General features: G+C 41.6%; 1 protein-coding gene across 22 annotated transcripts in view; it reads left to right on the forward strand.

Annotated features, from left to right (window-relative positions):
• Positions 1–21,009, forward strand: part of ANKFY1 (ankyrin repeat and FYVE domain containing 1) — a 66,550-nt gene that overhangs the window by 22,881 nt on the left and 22,660 nt on the right. For 13 of the 22 annotated variants that reach the window (XR_014079499.1, XR_014079500.1, XM_081579875.1 and 10 more), the window contains 6 exons: positions 5,606–5,741; positions 10,380–10,503; positions 11,610–11,759; positions 13,272–13,437; positions 19,285–19,489; positions 20,910–20,978. Coding sequence is in view for 20 of the 22 variants with exons in the window: in XM_081579875.1 (XP_081436001.1) it covers positions 5,606–5,741; positions 10,380–10,503; positions 11,610–11,759; positions 13,272–13,437; positions 19,285–19,489; positions 20,910–20,978 (850 nt within the window). In the remaining 2 variants the exon portion in view is untranslated. Of the gene's footprint in view, positions 1–5,605; positions 5,834–10,379; positions 10,504–11,609; positions 11,760–13,271; positions 13,438–19,284; positions 19,490–20,909; positions 20,979–21,009 lie in introns of all 22 variants that reach the window. The other 9 variants (XM_081579879.1, XM_081579877.1, XM_081579867.1 and 6 more) reach the window with 3 other exon arrangements.

Below are 21,009 nucleotides of genomic sequence, written 5' to 3' on the forward strand. Positions count from 1 at the left end.
TCTTATTGGTTAACCATATATGCTTCCATCTAGTGGCTAGTGTAAATAATGTTTGCAGTGAATACTGGTGTATAGATCTCTCTTCAAGATCCTGCTTTCAGTTCCTTTGAGTATACCAGAAGTGGAATTGCTGGGTCACATAGAATTTCTATTTTAAAATTTTTGAGAAGCTGTTTTCCCTAGGCTCTGCACCATTTTGCACGTCCCCCAACAGTGCGCTAGGGTTCCAGTTTCATCACATAATCACGCATACTGGTTGTTTACTGTGGTTTGGTTTGTTTTGCTAGAGGTTTGAGGTGCTCTAATCTTGAATCTATAAAGACTTAGGTCTGTTACCCTTTTTGGAAAGCTGTTGACCATCATTTCTTAAATACTCTTCTTCCTTGGTCTCTTCTCTCCTTCCGAGACTCCAGTCACACATATACTGGACCCTTTGTTACTATCCAGCAGGTCTGTTTGAGGCTTTTTGTTTGTTTGTTTTTCCTCCTGACCTTTTTTTTTTTTGGTCTATTCTTCAGATAGGATAAATTCTATTGATCTATCTTCAAGTTTACTGACTTTTTGCACTTAAGCCTGCTCTTGAGCCCACTGAGTAAGTTTTTATTCCATATATTGTATTTTTCATTTCTATAATTTCTGTTTGTTCTTTCTTACAGTTTATATGCTGAGCATTTTTATCTTTTAATTTCAAGTGTGTTTTCCTTTACCTTCTGGAGCATAGTTATATTCAATGTTTTCAATTCTTTGATAAGTTCAATATCTGGGTCATCTTGAAGTTAGCATATTTTGATTGTCCTGTCCCTTGAAAAATGGTCATATTTTCCAGATTTTTTTCCATAGCAAATGATTTTATATTGTGTCCTGGACACTGCCATTATGTTGTGTCGACTCTGGTCCTGTGTGCCATCCTCTGGAAAATGCTGAATCCCCTTAGGTGCAAATTGCAGGTTCTGTTTCACCTTCTGTGGATAGTGGCTCAAATATCACTTCAGTTTGGTTTTTTTTAATTTTAAGGCAGTTTTATTTGTTTATTTTTGGCTGTGCTGGGTCTTCGTTGCTGTGTGGGCTTTTCTCTAGTTGTGGGAAAGGGGGCCAGTCTCTAGTCTTCTAGTCTCTAGAAGCCATTGCAGTGGCTTCTCATTGCAGAGCACGGGCCCTAGGGCACACGGGCTTCAGTAGTTTCAGCACGTGGGCTCAGTAGTTGTGGCTCCCAGGCTCTAGAGCACAGGCTCAATAGATCTGACACACAGGCTCACTTGCTGCATGGTATGTGGGATCTTCTGGGATCAGGGATCGAACCTGTGTCTCCTGCATTGGCAGGCAGATTCTTTACCACTGAGCCACCAGGGTAGCCCCCCACTTCGGTTTTTAAAGCTGGACTAGGACTGTTCCATGCGTGAATGGCTCAGAGGCAAGGCTGAGGCCTGTCTGGCTTCGTACACAGAATTAGGAAATGTCCTTCTCCGATTCTCTTTTCTCTGGAATTCTCCCCTTACCCTTCAGTACCCTTTAGGCTTCATCTTCTAGTTCATCTGGCCAGAAAGATGGTGGTCTTATTGGAATTTTAGGCATCTTTATGGTCAGGACAGCAGTGTTCCTCCTGGACAGATCTACCCTCAGGGCAAAGCCATAAAGAGGAAAAAAATACTTGAGAAACTGATACAGTGCAATTGCTTCTTCAAGGGGTGCCTCCCAGAGCAATTCAGATGCTTTTGTTTACTTTCAGAACCTTTTAGTAATTGTTTTTGGCCCTCTGTTGACAGTTTTTAGCTGCAATCAGTTAAAATTGTATGGGTTGTCACACTCCCATACAGAACTAGACCCTCTGTTCTTTTTGACACTGGGATTATTTACAAGTACGATATGGGGTTTATTTTTATTTCTAAGAAGTTGTATTTAACGGTACATCCTTAAACTGACCAAAGAGGATGTTTTCACTGATGAAAGATGCAGTCTGTGGGGATGGTCTAGTGGTTAGGCCTTGGCGCTTTTCGCTGCTGGGGCCCTGGTTGGAGAACAAAGACCCCACAAGTCCTGAGGCACAGAACAACAACAACAAAAAGTATAGTCTATAATGATTTTGAAATTTTACGAGTGAAAAACTTCCTATGTAAGTTAGATGAAAAAATAATTGGAAACGTGAGAACAAACCAGAGTTATAGTAGGAGATTTGAAACACCTTTCTCAGTTTTATTTTGTTTTAATATATTTATTTGCTATGTTGGATCTTAGTTGTGTGACGAAAAATGTGGCAATGGGTTTAGTTGCTCCTCGGCATATGGGATCTTCGTTCCCCAACCAAGGATTGAACCTGTGTCCCCTACTTTGGCATGTGGATTCCTATCCAGTGTGGCACCGAAGAAGTCCTCTTTCTCAGTTTTCACAGATTGGGGATTTAAGTAACAGAGTTAATTTCCTCAGTATGCTTCACTTAATGGTTGGTTAATTGCAAAAGGATGAGTTTATTCCCATTCTTTCCAAATGTTTTGCAAAAACATTTATTTAAAGTCAGTCAAACACACAAACAAAAAACTAGGTCACATAGAAAATTCCAAGTTCTCCAAAGTGTGACTACACGCATCTTGGACCACAGTGAAGTTGAAAGATTGGGTGTGACTTTTGATCCTCATAGTCATGGATTTTTACCAGCTTGTGTTGCTGGGCCTGGTGAAGGGGTGATGGCTTCTAGTAGCAGATACAACAGGCAGGATGAATGCCAGCTGGTTTCACTTCTCAGCGTCTACTCCTTTTAAAGATAGTTTCTGGTTTATTAGGTCATCTGACTTTTATGGCCACTTGCTTAATAAATTGCAGGCAGATAGAATACATCATTTGCCAAAAGGTACACACAAGCAAAGATGGGCACAATAAAGGACAGGAATGGTATAGACCTAATAGAAGCAGAAGATATTAAGAAGAGGTGGCAAGAATACACAGAAGAACTGTACAAAAAAGATCCTAATGACCCAGATAACCACGATGGTGTGATCACTCACCTAGAGCCAGACATCCTGGAATGCAAAGTCAAGCGGGCCTTAGGAAGCATCACTACGAACAAAGCTAGTGGAGGTGATGGAATTCCAGTTGAGCTGTTTCAAATCCTAAAAGATAATGCTGTGAAAGTGCTGCGCTCAATTTGCCAGCAAATTTGGAAAACTCAGCAGTGGCCACAGGACTGGAAAAGGTCAGTTTTCATTCCAGTCCCAAAGAAAGGCAATGCCAAAGAATGTTCAAACTACCGCACAATTGCACTCATCTCACACGCTAGCAAAGTAATGCTCAAAATTCTCCAAGCCAGGCTTCAACAGTACGTGAACCATGAACTTCCAGATGTTCAAGCTAGATTTAGAAAAGGCAGAGGAACCAGAGATCATATTGCCAACATCCATTGGATCATCGAAAAAGCAAGAGAGTTCCAAAAAAACATTTACTTCTGCTTTATTGACTCGGCCAAAGCCTTTGACTGTGTGGATCACAACAAACTATGGAAAATTCTTCAACAGATGGGAATACCATACCACCTGACCTGCCTCCTGAGAAATCTATATGCAGGTCAGGAAGCAACACTTAAAACTGGACATAGAACAACAGACTGGTTCCAAATAGGGAAAGGAGTACGTCAAGGCTGCATATTGTCACCCTGCTTATTTAACTTATATGCAGAATACATCATGTGAAATGCTGGGCTAGATGAAGCACAAGCTGGAATCAAGATTGCTGGGAGGAATATCAATAACCTCAGATATGCAGATGACACCACCCTTATGGCAGAAAGCGAAGAAGAACTAAAGAGCCTCTTGATGAAAGTGAAAGAGGAGAGTGAAAAGTTGGCTTAAAACTCAACATTCAGAAAACTAAGATCATGGCATCTGGTCCTATCATTTCATGGCAAATAGATGGGGAAACAATGGAAAGAGTGACAGACTTTATTTTTGGGGGCTCCAAATTCACTGCATATGGTGACTGCAGCCATGAAATTAAAAGACGCTTGCTCCTTGAAAGGAAAGCTATGATCAACCTAGACAGCATATTAAAAAGCAGAGACATTACTTTACCAACAAAGGTCCGTCTAGTCAAGGCTACGGTTTTTCCAGTAGTCATGTATGGATGTGAGAGTTGGACTATGAAGAAAGCTGAGCACCGAAAAATCGATGCTTTGAAACTGTGGTGTTGGAGAAGACTCTTGAGAGTCCCTTGGACTACAAGGAGATCCAACCAGTCCATCCTAAAGGAAATCAGTCCTGAATATTGATTGGAAGGACTGATGCTGATGCTGAAACTCCAATACTTTGTCCACCTAATGTGAAGAACTGACTCATTTGAAAAGACCCTGATGCTGGGAAAGATTGAAGGCAGGAGGAGAAGGGGATGACAGAGGATAAGGTGGTTGGATGGCATCACTGACTCAATGGACATGAATTTGAGTAAACTCTGGGAGTTGGTGATGGATAGGAGGCCTGGCGTGCTGCCGTCCATGGGGTCGCAGAGTCAGACACAACTGAGCGACTGAACTGACTGACACAGAACCACCTAACCTCCTTCTGGTTCATTGTTCTCTGCCCACTGCTTAGTATGAGTCTCACAGTGGGTCACTTCTCAGTTTATTGTTTGGAGATTAAGGGACGAATCAAGACAGGAGTGGAAAAGTTTGGTGATCACTTGAATCTTATTTGCAGATTTTTGTTCAAATCTTTATTTGAAATTTTGAGGGTTCCAGGACATCTCTGCTGATGTCATTTTTTAGAAACTGCTTTTAAAAACTGTTCAGATTTGGGTTTATTCATCATACAGGTTTGTTGGTTTGGACAATTTGGGTAGGGTTATTAAAGGAAACCAAGCCATATTTTAAAATAAAATTAAAGAAACCACCATAGAGAAGATGTTTGAGGGTGGTGGTGTTGTGATGCCCTCATTGTTAGGAATAAGCTATCTCCCCAAGATAAGGCTGAAGGAACCGAGTCATGATATATGGACAGACCTCGGAGACATTGTGAATTCAATTCCAGTCCACAGCCATAAAGAGCAAAACTCGTAATGGTGTGTCATGTGAATTTTTTGTTTTCCCAGTACATATGAATGTTATGTTTACACTATATTGTAGCCTGTTAAGTGTGTATTAGCATTATGTCTAGAAAAAACAATGTACATACCTTAATTTAAAAATACTTAATGGCTAAAAATTTCTAACCATCATTTTGTAACACAGGGTTGCTATAACCCTTCAATTTGTGGAGAAAAAACACAATACCTGCAAAGTGCAGTGAAGCGAATGGTTTGCCTGTACAGATGTGGTACAGATGCCCAAAAAAAGAATGTAAACTCTTTGTCATATATTTAAAATATTTTCCTCCAGCTTATTTGACTTATATCTTTAATAGGTTCATTTCCCCCATGTACTGCCCCTTGCAAAACTTTTAACACTTTTCTGTAGTTAGATGGTACCCAGAATGCTTAATTACCCTTTTTAATGGCTGTGTAATATTTCTTTGAGCTGGGTCTACCACAGTTTACTTTGTAGCCTTAACTTTTAGGGGTCCCCGGGAGAGCCTGACGATGTCATCTGTGCTTTGTCTTCAAAGTTTTTATGCTTTTTTTCTTTAACCAGATGCTAACCCTGAGGTGACAATGACAATGCTTCGCTGGATCTATACGGATGAGTTGGAGTTCAGAGAAGACGATGTGTTCCTGACTGAGCTGATGAAACTAGCTAATCGGTTTCAGCTACAGCTCCTTAGGGAGAGGCAAGTCACAGCAGATACAGTCAAGCACCTCAGATGGTGGTGGCTGAGCTTTAATTATGCCAAGCTCTGGGAAAACAGCTGCTTCTGCTAATGTAAATAACTTTTGCAAGGTGTTCTTTTAAAGGCAATGGTGGGGAGAGAATTTTGTCTCCCTTGCTTTGTGTTGTCTTGTAAGCTAAATTTTGCCGAAGCTTTTGGGTCTTCTCTCTTCTTTCACTGATTTATTACCTGCGATTCCATAGATGTGTGAACTGATGAGCCGAATGTGAAATAATATAATCCAGTGTCCAACCCCTCAACTTTCCCTCCTATATCATTTCATTTCTATTTCTGTCTGCTTGGAAGAAGTTCTTCTAACCTTGGAAGAAGGTCATATTCTCTTGTTACAAACACATTAATGACTAGATTAGTACATGAGAGTCTGTCTCGGTAAATTTCATAGTGTTTCTGAGATCTCACTCACTTCATTTGTTACTGCTTTTTAGGTTCCAAGGAGATAGCCTGCTATGTTTTTTATATTGCACTCTCTCTGTTGCTCTCTCGACTTGGTCTTTATAAACCACAGAACACAGTGAGAACACAGTGTTCACCAGGTGATAGCAGACAAAATACTCTTATTTTTTGTTGGTGATTTAGCCCTTGGAAGTCAGCTTGTTAGACGGAGTGCTTTGTACATCACTTAGTGATCTTTTGTGTTCTGTGTGGGTGAAGGAATGGCGTTTCTCCTGGGTGGGTGGAGGGATAGCATTCCATCTGTTGTGTTGCTGTCAGCGTCAAGAGGACTTCCCAGGTGGTTCAGTGGTGAAGAATCTGCCTGCCAAGCAGGAGACTCAGGTTTGATCCTTGGGTCCAAAAGATCCCCTGGAGAAGGAAATGACAAGCCACTCCAGTATTCTTACCTGGGAAATCCCATGGACAGAGGAGCCTGGTGGGCTACAGTCCATGGGGTCACAAAGAGTTGGACATGACATAGCAACTAAATAGCCACAGCAGCAGAATCAAGAGAGACCTGGCTACTTAGAGCCACTTGTTCTGTTTTCTTGAGGCTGGCTGTTTCCCCTGAGATGGCCCACTGTGCCCCACATGAGTCAGTACACAGGTTACTCCTAACTATCTATGATTGATATGGGGTTGAGGCCATATTAATACCTAAGTCCAATAACCTAAAAACCAAACAGGTCTAGGATTTGTAGGTACATGTAGTATTAGGTTAGCCAGGATAGCTTTACTGTAAAGGTCTTTGGGTGAGCTTTTTTGAATCATCTCAGAATGAAATCAGAGCATGATTTTAATTAGATTGAATGTGATGGATATGTAAACCACCACCACCCCCCCAGATTTCCTGAGCTTTCTCAGATTGATTTTCTTGCTTATAAATTGAATTGCTTTGATAAAAGTGCCCTGCAGTTCGGAGTAGTTTAGATAGCTGTAATCTGTGTAATGGATTCTTTAATTAAAGTGTTTATTGTTTATTAACTGATTAGGGTTCATAACGATCAACATTACCAGATGCTCAGTGTTTTATTATTAGATGTGGGTATTAAGTTTATCTGTCAAGGCTTTGTTAAGGGCTAGGATGGAAGAGACCCAGCCGTGGAGTCAAATGTCGGGTTTTGAACGATCATGGAGTGCCCACTGCTGTTTGCAGAAGGAATTACACATTTGAAATAGTAAGTGAAAGGGCTCTGACGCATGGATGTGTGCAGTTAAATGTGAAGCAGGTGTTTGCAGTTAAATGTGAAGCAGGTGTTGCTGATGTTTATCATGTAGGGCTCTTGGTTTGGGAATGTGGTCACCAGGTTGATGAAAAGGGAAAAGGAAGTTTTGGGTGTAAGCATTATCAGAAAAATACTCTTTAAAAAGAGATAATTAATAGTGTATGCTAACAACTGACAGTTTAAATAATTTTTTTTTCCTGATTATTAGCTACATGTTCAGTGTGTGGTATTTAGGAAGTATAGAATTATACAAATAACAAAAGTAAATCATCTGTGATTTAACCACCATTAACCTTTTATTGTTTATCCTTTCAGTAATTTTTCTGCCTTATATTCAGAGGCACAGATGACACAAAACTGGACAGGAGTTTGTGGGACGCTTAAGCATATGCTTGACTTTAAAAATTAGGTGTACTGTTTTGTGCATCTGTATTTTTTTATACTCTAAAATGAAAAACATGTATTAACAGCAACAAAAATCCCTTTAGAGAAAAATCAGTGTGCCTTGCTGCTTTTCAAAGAGAAGATGTGAACTGAGAATCTGAATTTTTAAATATGATTCCATGTTCTTCAGTTATCCACATTGTGAATGGCACTCTGGGGATACCAGAAATGAAGTGTCTGCCAGTTGCAACAAAACATCTGTCCTCATGAAGCATCGAGTGTCTTGGTGCAGTGTCACTTGGTGGTAGTAAGGAAGAAGATGACATTTTCACACTCAGCATTTGTCTATAAAAATGCTTTGTGAAGTGCTCTGCAGATGAGTCAGTACTCCCTGAGATCACACCATGTTTTAGGACATTAGGATATTTGTCAGTGTAAAAGTGGTAAAAGTTTCACGTATCCGAAAAGAGGACATTTCTCCTGGAATGCTCTGATTTCATAGCCAGAGTCAGAATGACTTCATCAGACATTGCAGCTAGCATGCTAGAGTTTGAGGAGACTAGTGTGCAGACAGCAGAGGCTCAGAAGTAGAGCATCCTTACTCATTATTGTAGTGACTTACTTAGATATGGTGCCAGTTTGATTTAAAAGTGCCCTAGGGGAGGTGCTTCTTTACACCAAGCTATGTTGCTTAAAAACAGAGTACATGAGCACAGCTCTTCGAATTAAATGAGTGCATGCATTTACTGCTAGGTGGAGAAATGGCTGCAAGATTATTCTTGCTCCTGGCTGAAGTCTCATTTGTGAGGTTTAGAAAATTTGTTCCTCCTCCTTCTCAGGTCTTTCTCGTGACTTTCCTCCTTTCTTCTCCCGTCTCCCCCTATCCTCTCGGTATTCAAACCTCACCTGTTAAAGCTGGGAGTTATCTGTTAGCCAGTTATTCAGTCCTACTGTAGTAGGACTGAAGCTCTTTTGCATTAGTTACTAAATTATGCATCTTCCTTGAGGAAGACCTCAACTAGTAAGCGAGCATACCTACTATGTACCTCAGACTGTGTAAATTGTACATGGTTTTCCTTTATCTTGAAAAACACTCACAGATCCTCTGAACCTCTGAAATAGAGCATTGTCCTTATTTCACAGAGGAGGACGGGGGGGGCACAGGTAGCCCATGTAGTTGGGCCCCTCGAATGCAGTGGACCTCAGCTTTGGTCTTTCTTACTTACGTGATAATTTACTTTGTGTCCATTGCTACCTTCCCTTGTGATGAGAACTTGGTTTTTGTGGGCACTGTGGGACAGAAGCAGCAGTGGGGTGTCGGGGTAATCCCTGAGACCACATGAGCCCTCTTGGATGCCCTTGGAGGTGAACTTGACTTGTAGGGAGATGTGCAGGCAGGGAGGTGGGAGGACTGTGTAATGGCCTCCTTCCTCCCAGGCCCAGTGCTGTGGAGGCTAACTAAGGTTTCTGGGAATCTTAGTGTAGTAGAAACTTGGGCTTCCCTGTTCTGCATCTTGTAGTCTAGGATGTGTGCCTGCTTTGTGCTACCAGAGACCTGTGTGCAGCCCTGTCTTCCCTGACCTAGTTGAGGCTCTCTTATTAATGATTCTGAGAATCTTGTTGTTATTGTTATTGTTACCAGGCTCTGTGGGACACCACTGTAGCCAATTCTTCTGTATCTTGGTGTTCTCTAGTTTGTCTCTTAACTCAGTTGTTTCTTACATGATAGATTTTTAAAGTGTGCTTTCTAAAATCAGCTTTATTGAGTTACGATTCACATACCATATAGATCACCATATGCTGTTAAGTCGCTTCAGTCGTGTCCGACTCTGTGCGGCCCCATAGATAGCAGCCCACCAGGCTCCGCCGTCCCTGGGATTCTCCAGGCAAGAATACTGGAATGGGTTGCCATTTCCTTCTCCAGTGCATGAAAGGGAAAAGTGAAAGTGAAGTTGCTCAGTCGTGTCCGACTCTTAGCGACCCCATGGACTGTAGCCTACCAGGCTCCTCCATCCATGGGATTTTCCAGGCAAGAGTACTGGAGTGGGGTGCCATTGCCTTCTCCATATGGGAAGACTTTTAAGGAGGAATTCGTTTTGAGGTGTGGAGCGTCGTATTTGAAGCTATTTCTAAGCCACACTTGTGGCATGATAGAGTTGTGCTAGTGGAAACTACAAGTGTGTCCTGTACAATTAAATATCGAAGGACTGAATTTGATGCATTTCTGTTTGACACCACAATCGCCTGTGTGTATGATCAGTGAGTTTCATGTGGTTACTTTGAAGGCAGTTGGGGTGTTATGCTTAACATGTGTATTTAAAGATTATTTGGATTCTGACCAGAATGAGCAATACAATAATGAAATTCTGGTACTTAGAATAACTCAGCTACAGTTTATTCATAGCTGCATTGCTTAAACCTTACACTTTAGTGTTATTGGACATAGCCATCCAGTACACAGATTGTTGCTTTGGTTTGTTCATTTATGAATATATTGATCCTAACAATCCTGTTGATCACTGATACTCTCTCATAGATGTGAGAAGGGTGTGATGTCTCTGGTGAACGTCAGGAACTGTATCCGCTTCTATCAGACTGCGGAGGAGCTGAATGCCAGCACGTTGATGAACTACTGTGCAGAAATTATTGCAAGTCACTGGGTGAGTGTGAGGCTGAGGAGTGTGGAAAACACCTTTGCTTGAAGTTAGGAGACCAGGGCGTGGGACCTGGTTCCACAGAAAGTTACCTCTCTGGCCCCTTGTTTCCTCTTATAACAAACTTGAGGGCTAAATAGTTGCATTAGGTGATCTGTGAGATTCGTTTTGGCTCTAAAAGCCTCCTAGTTCTGATTTTGGAGTCGAGGGGCAAAAGATAGCCCAGGCCAAGAAGCAGGCTTGGAACAAAGGGACACACCTGCCTTGTTCTCCATCTGCAGGAGCCGTGGCTGAGCCTCACAAGCAGGGGCTGCTGTGGGGCCAGCAGGCCTGTGTGCTCAGCAGCGCCCCCTCTGGGCTTTCTCTGCCTTCTCGGTGTCTGGAGGGCATTGTTAAATTAGATCTGCCCCCTTAGGTAGCTTTCTTCATAAAGAAGAGGTTTTGCAGTTCTTTGTTATCTGTTTTGCATTTTTTAAGAAAATCATGGCTAGTACTGTTTTATAATCTAGTTTCTGCAAATTGTTTGGTATTCAGCAACACCATGAGAAAAAGTGTCTTAACTAGATTTTGAAGAATTGAAACAGGAACCTTTCTGCTAAAATAGGTAGAGATTTAGAGATCTGTAACAGTAGAAACTGATGAATTGTTTGTGGAAGTTCTGATTAATTCTGTTATCGTCTTTGTGGGGCTAAGGGGGAGGAGTCTGTTCGCACGTAGAGGGCTCCTTGTGGCTGTGTCCTGTGGGGTGTCAGTGTTGCTTGTGCTTTACCATCTTACCCGGAGGCCGGGTGGTGCTGTGGTAAAGAATCCACGCTCAGGAGTGGAGGTGGGGGACGGGGAATGGGGTGGGCTCTTGGCTCCAGATCCCCGCTCAGCTGTTCACTCTCTATATGAACCTGGGCAAGTTAATCAGCCTCTTTTTGCTTTACTTTCATCATGTGTGAATGGGGATAATAAGAGTACCTACCTCAGGGTTTTTGTGAGAATTCAATGAGTTGGGAAATGTTAAAGTAGGGCCAGACACTTTCCAAGTGCTTCCTAAGAAATGTGCATTGTCATTATTGTTGATATGTTGAATCTGTTCTGCTTTTCACTGTCTTTTTAATCCGTAGGATGACTTACGGAAAGAGGACTTCAGCAGCATGAGTGCTCAGTTGTTATACAAAATGATCAAGTCCAAGACCGAGTACCCATTACATAAAGCTATCAAAGTAGAGAGAGAAGATGTGGTCTTTCTTTATCTGATTGAAATGGACTCACAGGTACTCTGCCTTTCCCCCAACCTGTGCTTCACTGGTTCTTCTCTGTAACGCTCCTCACTCCTCTGAACCACTCCTGGTCTTTAATGTACATGTTTCTACTAGTGGTTTGTTCGAAGCCACCTGAGCTTTTCTCCTCATACTTCTTAATATTCTTCCAGCCTCTGCCCATCACCTACTTCCAAAGACACTTCCACATTTTTAGGTAGTCGTTTCAGCAGTACTTAACTTTCAGGTACTAATTAATACCTGTTTTAGTTTTTCTTTTGCCACTGTTAGAAATTACCACAAAAATAAATAAATAAACATACATACACACAGACACAGACACACACACAAAAGAAATTACCACAAACTGGAATTTCCCTGGGGCCAAATGATTTAAGACTGTGTTCCCAATGCAGGGGGCTTGGGTTTGATCGCTGCTCAGGGAATTAGATCCCACATGCCAAACTAAGAATCTGCGTGTCACAACTGAAGATCCTGTGTACCACAGCTAAGACACAGAGCAGCCAAATGAATAAATATTTTTTGAAAATTTACCACAAACCTGGTGGCTTAAAGCAATGCAAATTTATTATCTTGTGGTTTTATAGGTTGGAAGTCCAGTTGTTGGCAGGCTGTGTTCCTTTCTGGTGGCTCTAGGGAAGCCTGCTTACTTGAGTTTTGGCAGAATTCAGTTTCTGGTGACTATACCACCAGTATCCGTATTTTCTTCCTGGCTGTGAGCTGAGTCAGGACCATTCTCAGCTTCTAGCGGCCAGCACATTCCTTCACCCATGGCCCCTTTCCTCCCTCTTGAAAGCCAACACATCGGATCCGGTCTTTCTCATGTCACATCTGTCTGATCTACTCTTCTGCTTCCCTCTTTCACTTTTAAGGACTCCCATAAGTAGATATATTGGGCCCCCTTGCAGGTCTGGGGTCCTCTGCCCATTACAAGGTGGTTAACCTTAATCACATCTGCAGAGAGCCTTTCATTATGTGAGGTGACATAGTCACGGGTTCTAGGGATTAGGACATGGACATATTTGGGAACAGTCCTTCTGTTCATTGCACTGCCTTAGGGGAAATGGAGCTGCTCTAGACAGGTGGCTCTCTCGTGTGTTTTGTCCTAGGTGTCCAGAGTGGGGAGGAGACCTTAAACTGCCAGGAGGAATTAGGTAGTTAAGCCACAGTCTTTCATGAAGATGTGAGCTGGGCCTCATCAGGCTGTCTGACCCTCCATCCTAGCACTTGTGTTCCCGCAGCATCGTCTGCATGTCCCACTTGTGTCATCTTCCATCGTGTTTGCACCTGCTCTGTGATCCCTGCTAGTCCTGGGCTCCCAGAAAGGCATGCGCCCTGAGAAAGTCCAAGAGAAGTTTGTGAATTCAGTTGAATTTGGAGAGTAAGCTATAGTAAGTTATAGGACTAAAATCTGATATTGTATGAGATGATATTGAAGAGTCAAGGCCCGAGAGTCAGTTGTCTTCTCTACTGACTGCGTGCTGATGTAGAAATTTCTCTATGCAGCTCCCTGGGAAACTGAATGAGTTGGATCATAACGGAGACCTTGCATTAGATCTAGCCCTTTCCCGACGGCTGGAGAGTATCGCCACCACACTGGTTAATCACAAAGCTGACGTGGACATGGTGGACAAGAACGGCTGGAGCTTGTTACATAAAGGAATCCAAAGAGGTAGGAAGAAATGTGTTTTATATTTTTCTCTGCAGGCAATTTTACTTTTATCCAAGTAACTTTCAAAGACTCTCGGACCCTGTTCCATTGACTCTCAAAGGCTTCTTGAGTCTGTACTTGGCAGGCAGCAGACTTAGAATTTGTGATCAGTGTGTCACAGGAGAGACTGAAGAGCTGTTGCCTCATGCCTTGTTGGTTAGGCTCTTCAGAGTCTTATCAGGACCCCTAGAAGAAGGTTAGAGAGATGGTACTTACAGAAAAAAAGCACCTTGTAAGCAGTCAATGTGTTACTTGCTCATCCAGTACATTACTTTCTTCAGAAATCGTGCCAGGAAGACTTTACTGGTATCAATTACTGCAAGAGAAGGAAAGTTCCAGGAACACGAATATTAAAACCTATTCTGGGATTCAGAATTTTCACTTTTACAAATTGGATTTCTCATCTAGCATGGCAAGGTGATAACATTTCATTTTGTTCTAGGAAAGTTATTTGAAATGGTAGCTCTATTTGAGTACGTTGTCATTAATAGTGAGAAGTTATGTAAGTGGCAGAATTACAATCAAAGCATTTTCATCTTACTGAATTAAAGGGGGAAAAGTACTAGTCTTTTGTTTTTCCCATGGCCTTAATTCTTAAGTCCCAAATGGATCCTGCCTGACTCTATTTTGCAGTAGTCTTTTTTTTTGGCCCTGCTACACAGCATGTGGAATCTTAGTTCCCCAACCAGGGATCGAACTCACACCCCTTGCATTGGCAGTGCAGAGTCTTAACCACTGGACTGCCAGGGAAGTCCCTGCAGTAGTCATTTTTTTTGACAGAGTGAGAAGCCATATAGGGGTAGAGTTCCAGTATGGCCTGAGAGCTTTCAGATGACTCAGAGCCTTCATTTTGTAGAGGAATGGATGACTTGATTGAAGTACTGGGCCATGGCCACATTTTGTTTACATGTGGACATCAAAAACAGGACACACTGGTTTCTCCACATCTTAATAATGTGTATTTAACCTTCCAGTTGTGCATTATTATTCTGTTATTATCTTTGCTGCGCTTTTGCTGTTCACAAGTTGCTCCTAGCTGGTGGGATGTAGTTACTTCAAATATGGTCCTGTTGCAGCTGTGGCTTTGCCCTTTTTGGGCAAGTTTTAATATAAATCTCCCTCTAAGTCATGTGTTAGAGTGTTAAGCGTGCTGGCTGATGAAGAGGAAAATTTTGTTCATCATTGAGAAGGAAATCCTTAGAGTATGTGAGTGTCAAAAGCAGATGCCTTTTTCCCAAGCATCCCTCTGCATTGCACAAAGCCACTGGGTGCTTAACACTGAGTGTGTGTTCAGTGGGAAAAGTTTCCACTGCATCAGGGACTATTCTTTCCCATACTGTTCAGTGTCTGAGATGTTTATTTTGGAAACAGACACACTTGTTACTAAAAAAACAATCTCAGAATCATGTATCAGAATTTCCTCTTAGGGACTTAAATTCTTATGTGTGATGAAAAAACATCTTTGATGAGTTATTAAATATTTTGATGATTGCTTGGTTACAAGAATTGCCAAGAATTGGTGATGCATTTTTGATGCTTATTTTCAGATGATTCAGGCTTCCTCTCTGAATTTATTAGTTGCTTGCAAGCATGGGGATTGCAGTGTGGGCATAATAAGCTTGATTGTTGCTCAGTTGGCCGAGTGTGGCATGGTGTGGAGGAGAGAGCACTGGTGTTGGAGCCTGAGGTACCACAGTTTGAATCCTGGCTTGTCCACTTATTCTGTGGTCTTGGACAAATCACATAACCATTCCTGGGTCTCCTTTTCCTCACTTGTAAAGTGAGAATTATTTTGCTTTACTGGTTGTTGGGAGACTGCGAGACAGTAACACACTCAACCCAGTTACTGCCATGTGGTAGGCTCTTCCCTTGCCCTGTGTGAAATGCCATAGCCAACTTCATTTTCTTTTTTTTAAAATAAATTTATTTATTTTAGTTGGGGGCTAATTACTTTACAATATTGTAGTAGTTTTTGCCATACATTGACATGAATCAGCCATGGGTTTACATGTGTTCCCCTTCCTGGACCCCCCTCCCACCTCCCTCCCCCCAACTTCATTTTCTGTAGGAATCTTTTTTCACTTTTCCTTCTTCAGCTTGAGCTGTCAGACTGTTGACCTGCCCATATGATTGAATTGAGTAATATACTTAAAATTTGACTGTTAACCTTACTTTAAGTTCATTATCATATAAGTGAAGCTCTTTAACACATGAGATTTTGGTCTGGTTATGGGCACACATTACAATCTCTCACCGGAAGAGTCAGTGATTGTCCTAATAACCAAGTGTACCGATCAGTTTCTATCAAGAATGTGTCTGTAAAAGAGGGAGATTGTTATTAAAAAAAAAAAATAGAGTCTGTAAGTGAGCCTGCAGGGGATGTTCATGTGACCAGAGAGACGCTATCTCCTCTGATTAGCTGGATCTGGGCAAGAAGATGAATACTTGCCCTTTTCTCTCTTTTTTTTGGTCATACCACACAGGTTGTGGGATCTTAGTTCCCAGATCAGGGTTCAAATCTGGGTCCACAGCAGTGAAAGCCCAAGTCTTAACCACTGAATCGCCAGGGAAGTCTCACATCCTTGCTCTTTAAAAACATTCTTCTTGTGCTTATATTCCTTGATCATTGGCATCCATCAGTGGGCCTCTGAAGCAGCATGCTCCTGTCTAATTGCTCATATCGGTTTGTAGATGATCCCACCAATTGGAGCAGCATGAGATGCAGCTTTTAGTTTTAATTACACAGAAACAAAGGTACAGCATCACTGGTTGGATTCAGACGGATGGCATAATAAAATTTTTTTTGTATTTTAAGCTCTTTTAAAAAGAATCATAGTTTTTAGATTAGGTTTACTTTATTTATGAGAGCCAAAGTTTTTTTTTTGTTTTTTTTTAAAGCTTATACATACATGTATATATACAATATATGCACCCCACACACAAAAAGTTATTTAAGAAGTTTTGGAAACTGAAAATTGACAGTGTTTTACACTAACAGAAAGTCAGCCCATGGGTACAAAACCCAAAGGAAATAGACAACTGACATCAAAAAAGCAGAACAAAGGGAGGGAATAGGAAATGCCCAAAGCGCTATTTATAAAGTTTTTGACAGCAGAAAAGCTTTTAGATGGGGGATGCCTATACCAGACTTTCAACCTATAAAACTGCAAGATAATAAATTTGTATTGCTTTAAGGCACTGGATTTATTTAATTTAATGAAAGTTACTGCCTGGTCCCTGAATGAAACTTCAGTTAGAGAGCTTCATTGAAAGAAAAATTGCATGTGGATTTTTTTTTAAACATTAACTGCATTGTTAGGAATATTTTTATATGGACAAGTCATTGTAATTCCTCATTTCCTTGGCAGTGTTGAGGAGTGAAGTGATGAAGTAACTAGAACTGTTAAGCACCAAGCAATTTTTTTCTTAACGATTTTCTGAAGGAAACTGTTCTAAAATGTATTAGAAGTTTTCTTACTGTCAAAAAACTTTATAAATGGTGCTTTGGGCATTTTCTATTCCCTCTCTTTGTTCTGCTTATTTGATGTTAGTTGTCTATTTCCTCTAGGTTTTATATCCACGGACTGGCTTTCTGTTAATGCAAAACAGTGTCAATTTTCAGTTTCCAATAATTCCTAAATAATTCTTTGTGTGGGGTGCATATGTTGTATGTATGGGCTTCGCTGGTGGCTCAGAGGGTAGAGCATCTGCCGGCAATGCAGGAGACCCAGGTTTGATCCCTGGGTCAGGAAGATCCCCTGGAGCAGGAAATGGCAACCCACTCCGGTACTCTTGCCTGGAAAATCCCATGAATGGAGAAGCCTGGTAGGCTATAGTTCATGGGGTCGCAAAGAGCTGGACACGACTGAGTGACTTCACTTTCATATATGTATAAACTTTAAAAAAAAACTTTGGCTCTTCTTAATAGAGTAAATCTAATCTAAAAACTATGATTTTTTTAAAAAGGCTTAAAAAAAATTACTGTGCCATCCACCTGAATCCAGCCATTGATTCTGTACCCTTGTTTCTGTATGCAGTCTTGCCCCAATTTATCTTCTGTGTGTATAGTGTATTATAAGTGTCTCACTGACACGTCTTACTTTAGCTTTGCTGTCTGTTAACTATTTAGGTTGGAATATATGCCAAGCTTAAAGGTAATGAAACCATATTTCACCTCTCCTCCAGTACATTATATATCAGGCTTGTCATTTTAAGGCTCTCTGTCCTCATAATTCTAAATTTTCTTTCCACTTCCAGAATGTAGGTGGCTTTCTCTAAGATATTTTATTCTATTGCTGATGTATAGTTTTTATATATTCTCTCCTAGACTGAATCTCTGTGGGATTTGTCCATATTAAAAATGAGAGCCCCAATATGTCTTATGTGCATATGGACAGCAAAGGACGACCCAGCCTAGTCCCCAGATATACATGTTACCTGTTGCTTTCAGAGCTCCACCGACATCTTTTTGTAAAGAAATCTAAGTTTTGGTCCTTTGCACACAGTTCTGGTAAAGATTGTATTTTCCCCTGCCCTCCCCAAGAAAAGAACCAGGGACAGAAGAATGAATATATTTCATAACAGGCTGGTTAGATAACTCTTCAGTTACCCAAGATCATAACTGATTGGAATTGGAGCCATTCAGTTAAAGTGGAACCTTACAGCCTCAACCTTGTTAATCCATTTTCCTCCCAAACATTTCCCTGATATCTGTTACATATAAGACAGTGGATGGACACAAAAATGAATCAGGGTTTCCCTGGTGGCTCCCTGGGAAAGAATCCACCTGCCAGTGTAGGAGACACAGGTTTGATCCCTCATTCGGAAAGATCCCGTGTGCTGCAGAGCAGCTAAACCCACACATCACAACTACTGAGCCTGAACTTGAGAGCCTGGGAGCCGCAGCTGCTCAGCCCATGTGCTGCAACTGCTGAAGCCTGCATGCCCTAGAGCCCATGCTTCGCAATAAGAGAAGCCACTGCAATGAGAAACCCAAGCATTGCTCACCATAACTAGAGAAAAGCCCGCACAGTAATGAAGACCCAGCACAGCCAAATAAATTTTTTAAAAAACTATAAAAAAAGAAAGGAAATCAGACCTGGTCCTACCAGAATACTTGGGGCCTGTGGTAGCCTAGCTGCCCTCACTGCCAGAGCTTACACACTCCAGCAGCAAGGTAGTCCCTTGGAAGAAGGAATAGAGTTGGTGAGAAATTCCAGTTGATTTTGAAATTACATGTTTAAGAAGACTATATAAAACTCATAATATTCAGATGCAAATGAGCGCAGGAATCCAGATAAACAGACTTGAGAGCTTGGCCACTCCTGAAATCCTAAACCCCCTCTCAATGTTCAGAGCACAGAAATGTGGTCAAAGAAAATGAAATGATATTGCAAGATATAAAAGAAAACTTCTCATAAATGCCTTTGTAAGAGCCATTGCAAGTGTAACAGGTTAGAGGCAGGCAGGTACTGCTTAGGGACAGACTGATCAGGAACGAGAGAGGGAGGTAAATTGTGTTGGAGAGGAATCTTTGGAACCCTTTATGAGAGCTGATGACCAGAAGAAGAATTTGAAAGATAGAAGCCTGGTATACTTAAGATTGTAATGTGGTGCTGAAGCGAGGGTTTGTGACAGATGACAGCCGGCAATTGGTGGCTGAATTCGAGTATGTTAAATCCATGATCTCAATGATGAGATCTTCTCTGATTACACTTACTGACCAGTACCTTTGAGGAAGCGCTGGTCAGAGTAGCTTGCCCTGGCTGTTGTCATCTGTGACCAGTTCTTCTCTTGTTTCCTTTCAAGGAGATCTCTTTGCTGCCACTTTCCTCATTAAGAATGGGGCCTTGGTCAATGCTGCCACACTGGGTGCCCAGGAGACACCATTGCACCTCGTCGCATCGTACAATTCAAAGAAACACTCAGCAGCTGTGATGTCGGAGATGGCACAGCTCACAGAGGCCCTCTTGCAGGCTGGCGCGAACCCCAACATGCAGGACAGCAAGGGCAGGTAAGCCAGGGTGCAGGTTGGCTGCCCTGAGCACGGTTCTCAAAGTGTTATTTTCTGGTGGCACATTACTGGCAGATGGAGACTTCATGGTTTTTAGTCCAGCATTATTCAGTCTGAATTCTGTTGAAGTCACAAACATTGATTTGTTTTGCAAATGAGAGACAACTAAGGCCGGAGGCATTTGGGGGAGCCGTTTCCCTCTTGGATAACTGCAGTCTTTGGGTTTTTAAGCCGTTTCTGGCACTTCCAGAGTGGTCATCCAGTCCATCTCCTCCAGGGAACTTTCTTCCCTCATCTTTTTTAGAGCTAATCGGATACTTTGAATAGGAGTACACTGTCGCAAAGCAATCTGTTTTATTTCTGTGAGGTCTAATTGTTGTATTAATCCCAGTTCCACCTTCTTGTAAATACTCCCACTTTAGACATCTCTACATGCACAAATTGCTATTTTCCACAGCACGTCCCTTTGCACACTGACAGTTGTGTCATGTTCCTTTTGTCCCTTCCCAGAAATATTTGATTGAGGATTCCTTGTACTTTAGAATCTGAGAAAGGGTTGCTTGTCTTTGGAACAGCAGTGCAGGAGGCATTGAAGGGGAGTTAAGCCACCTGAGTCACCAACAGTAGGGGACCCACTTTTTATCCTAGCAGCTCAGTATTTTATACCTTCAAAAAACCCTCTCACAAAATAACCATGAGGTCGCTGGAATAGGAAAATAGATTTGTGTGATGGCTAAGGTACTTATATAAGGTGGCTCTCCATGGGCTCAATATAATGTCATAATTATCTCATTCTTCAAGATAATTGCATCCTTTTTTTTTTTTCTCCTTCTGGTGATTGTCCTTAATTTTTTTCCTCCTAGCTGCAATAAGCTGTGGTGTTCTGTACCTCTGAGATAGATGCCAGCCTGGGAGTCCCTGTGCTCTGTGGCAACGTCTTCCTCAGGGCACATGAGGGCTAAATAAAAGCAGTGACAAGTGATAAAATGCCATTTTAGTCAGTTCCTGCCTGTTGCCACTCAGAATGTGTTCGAGTCTAACAGAGAAATATGGGAAGAAAAAAAAGTTCAAAATTGTGGAGGTTAGGTAGGCGAAAGTAGGCGTACCTATGGCAGAAATTGCTGTTTTAAAAACATGAGTATATACACATTCACTGAATCAGTATTTAATTGGAGAGTATTTTATATCTTTTCTTTCATTGATTCTTGTATTTTTGGCTACTGAATAAATTGTAACATATAATCAAATCCATTTTCATCCTTTGATTCTTGGTCATGGTTTTGGAAAATTGTTTGCTAGAGTAGAAAAAGACACTGTGGCAGAAATGTGGAATTTCCTGTGGATTCTAATCACCTTCTGCTGTCAGTAGTCCTGAATTGGGCATGTCCAAAATTAACACTTCTTCTTTTTCATCCCGTAGGACTCCGTTACACTTGTCCATCATGGCCAGGAATGAATACGTGTTCAATCAGCTGCTGCAGTGTAAACAGTACGTAGGGAGCCATGGAGCAAGGAAAGAG

This window comes from Giraffa tippelskirchi, chromosome 3, assembly GCF_054371585.1.
Source record: "Giraffa tippelskirchi isolate mGirTip1 chromosome 3, T2T-mGirTip1v1.2.pri, whole genome shotgun sequence".
Lineage (NCBI taxonomy): Eukaryota > Metazoa > Chordata > Mammalia > Artiodactyla > Giraffidae > Giraffa > Giraffa tippelskirchi.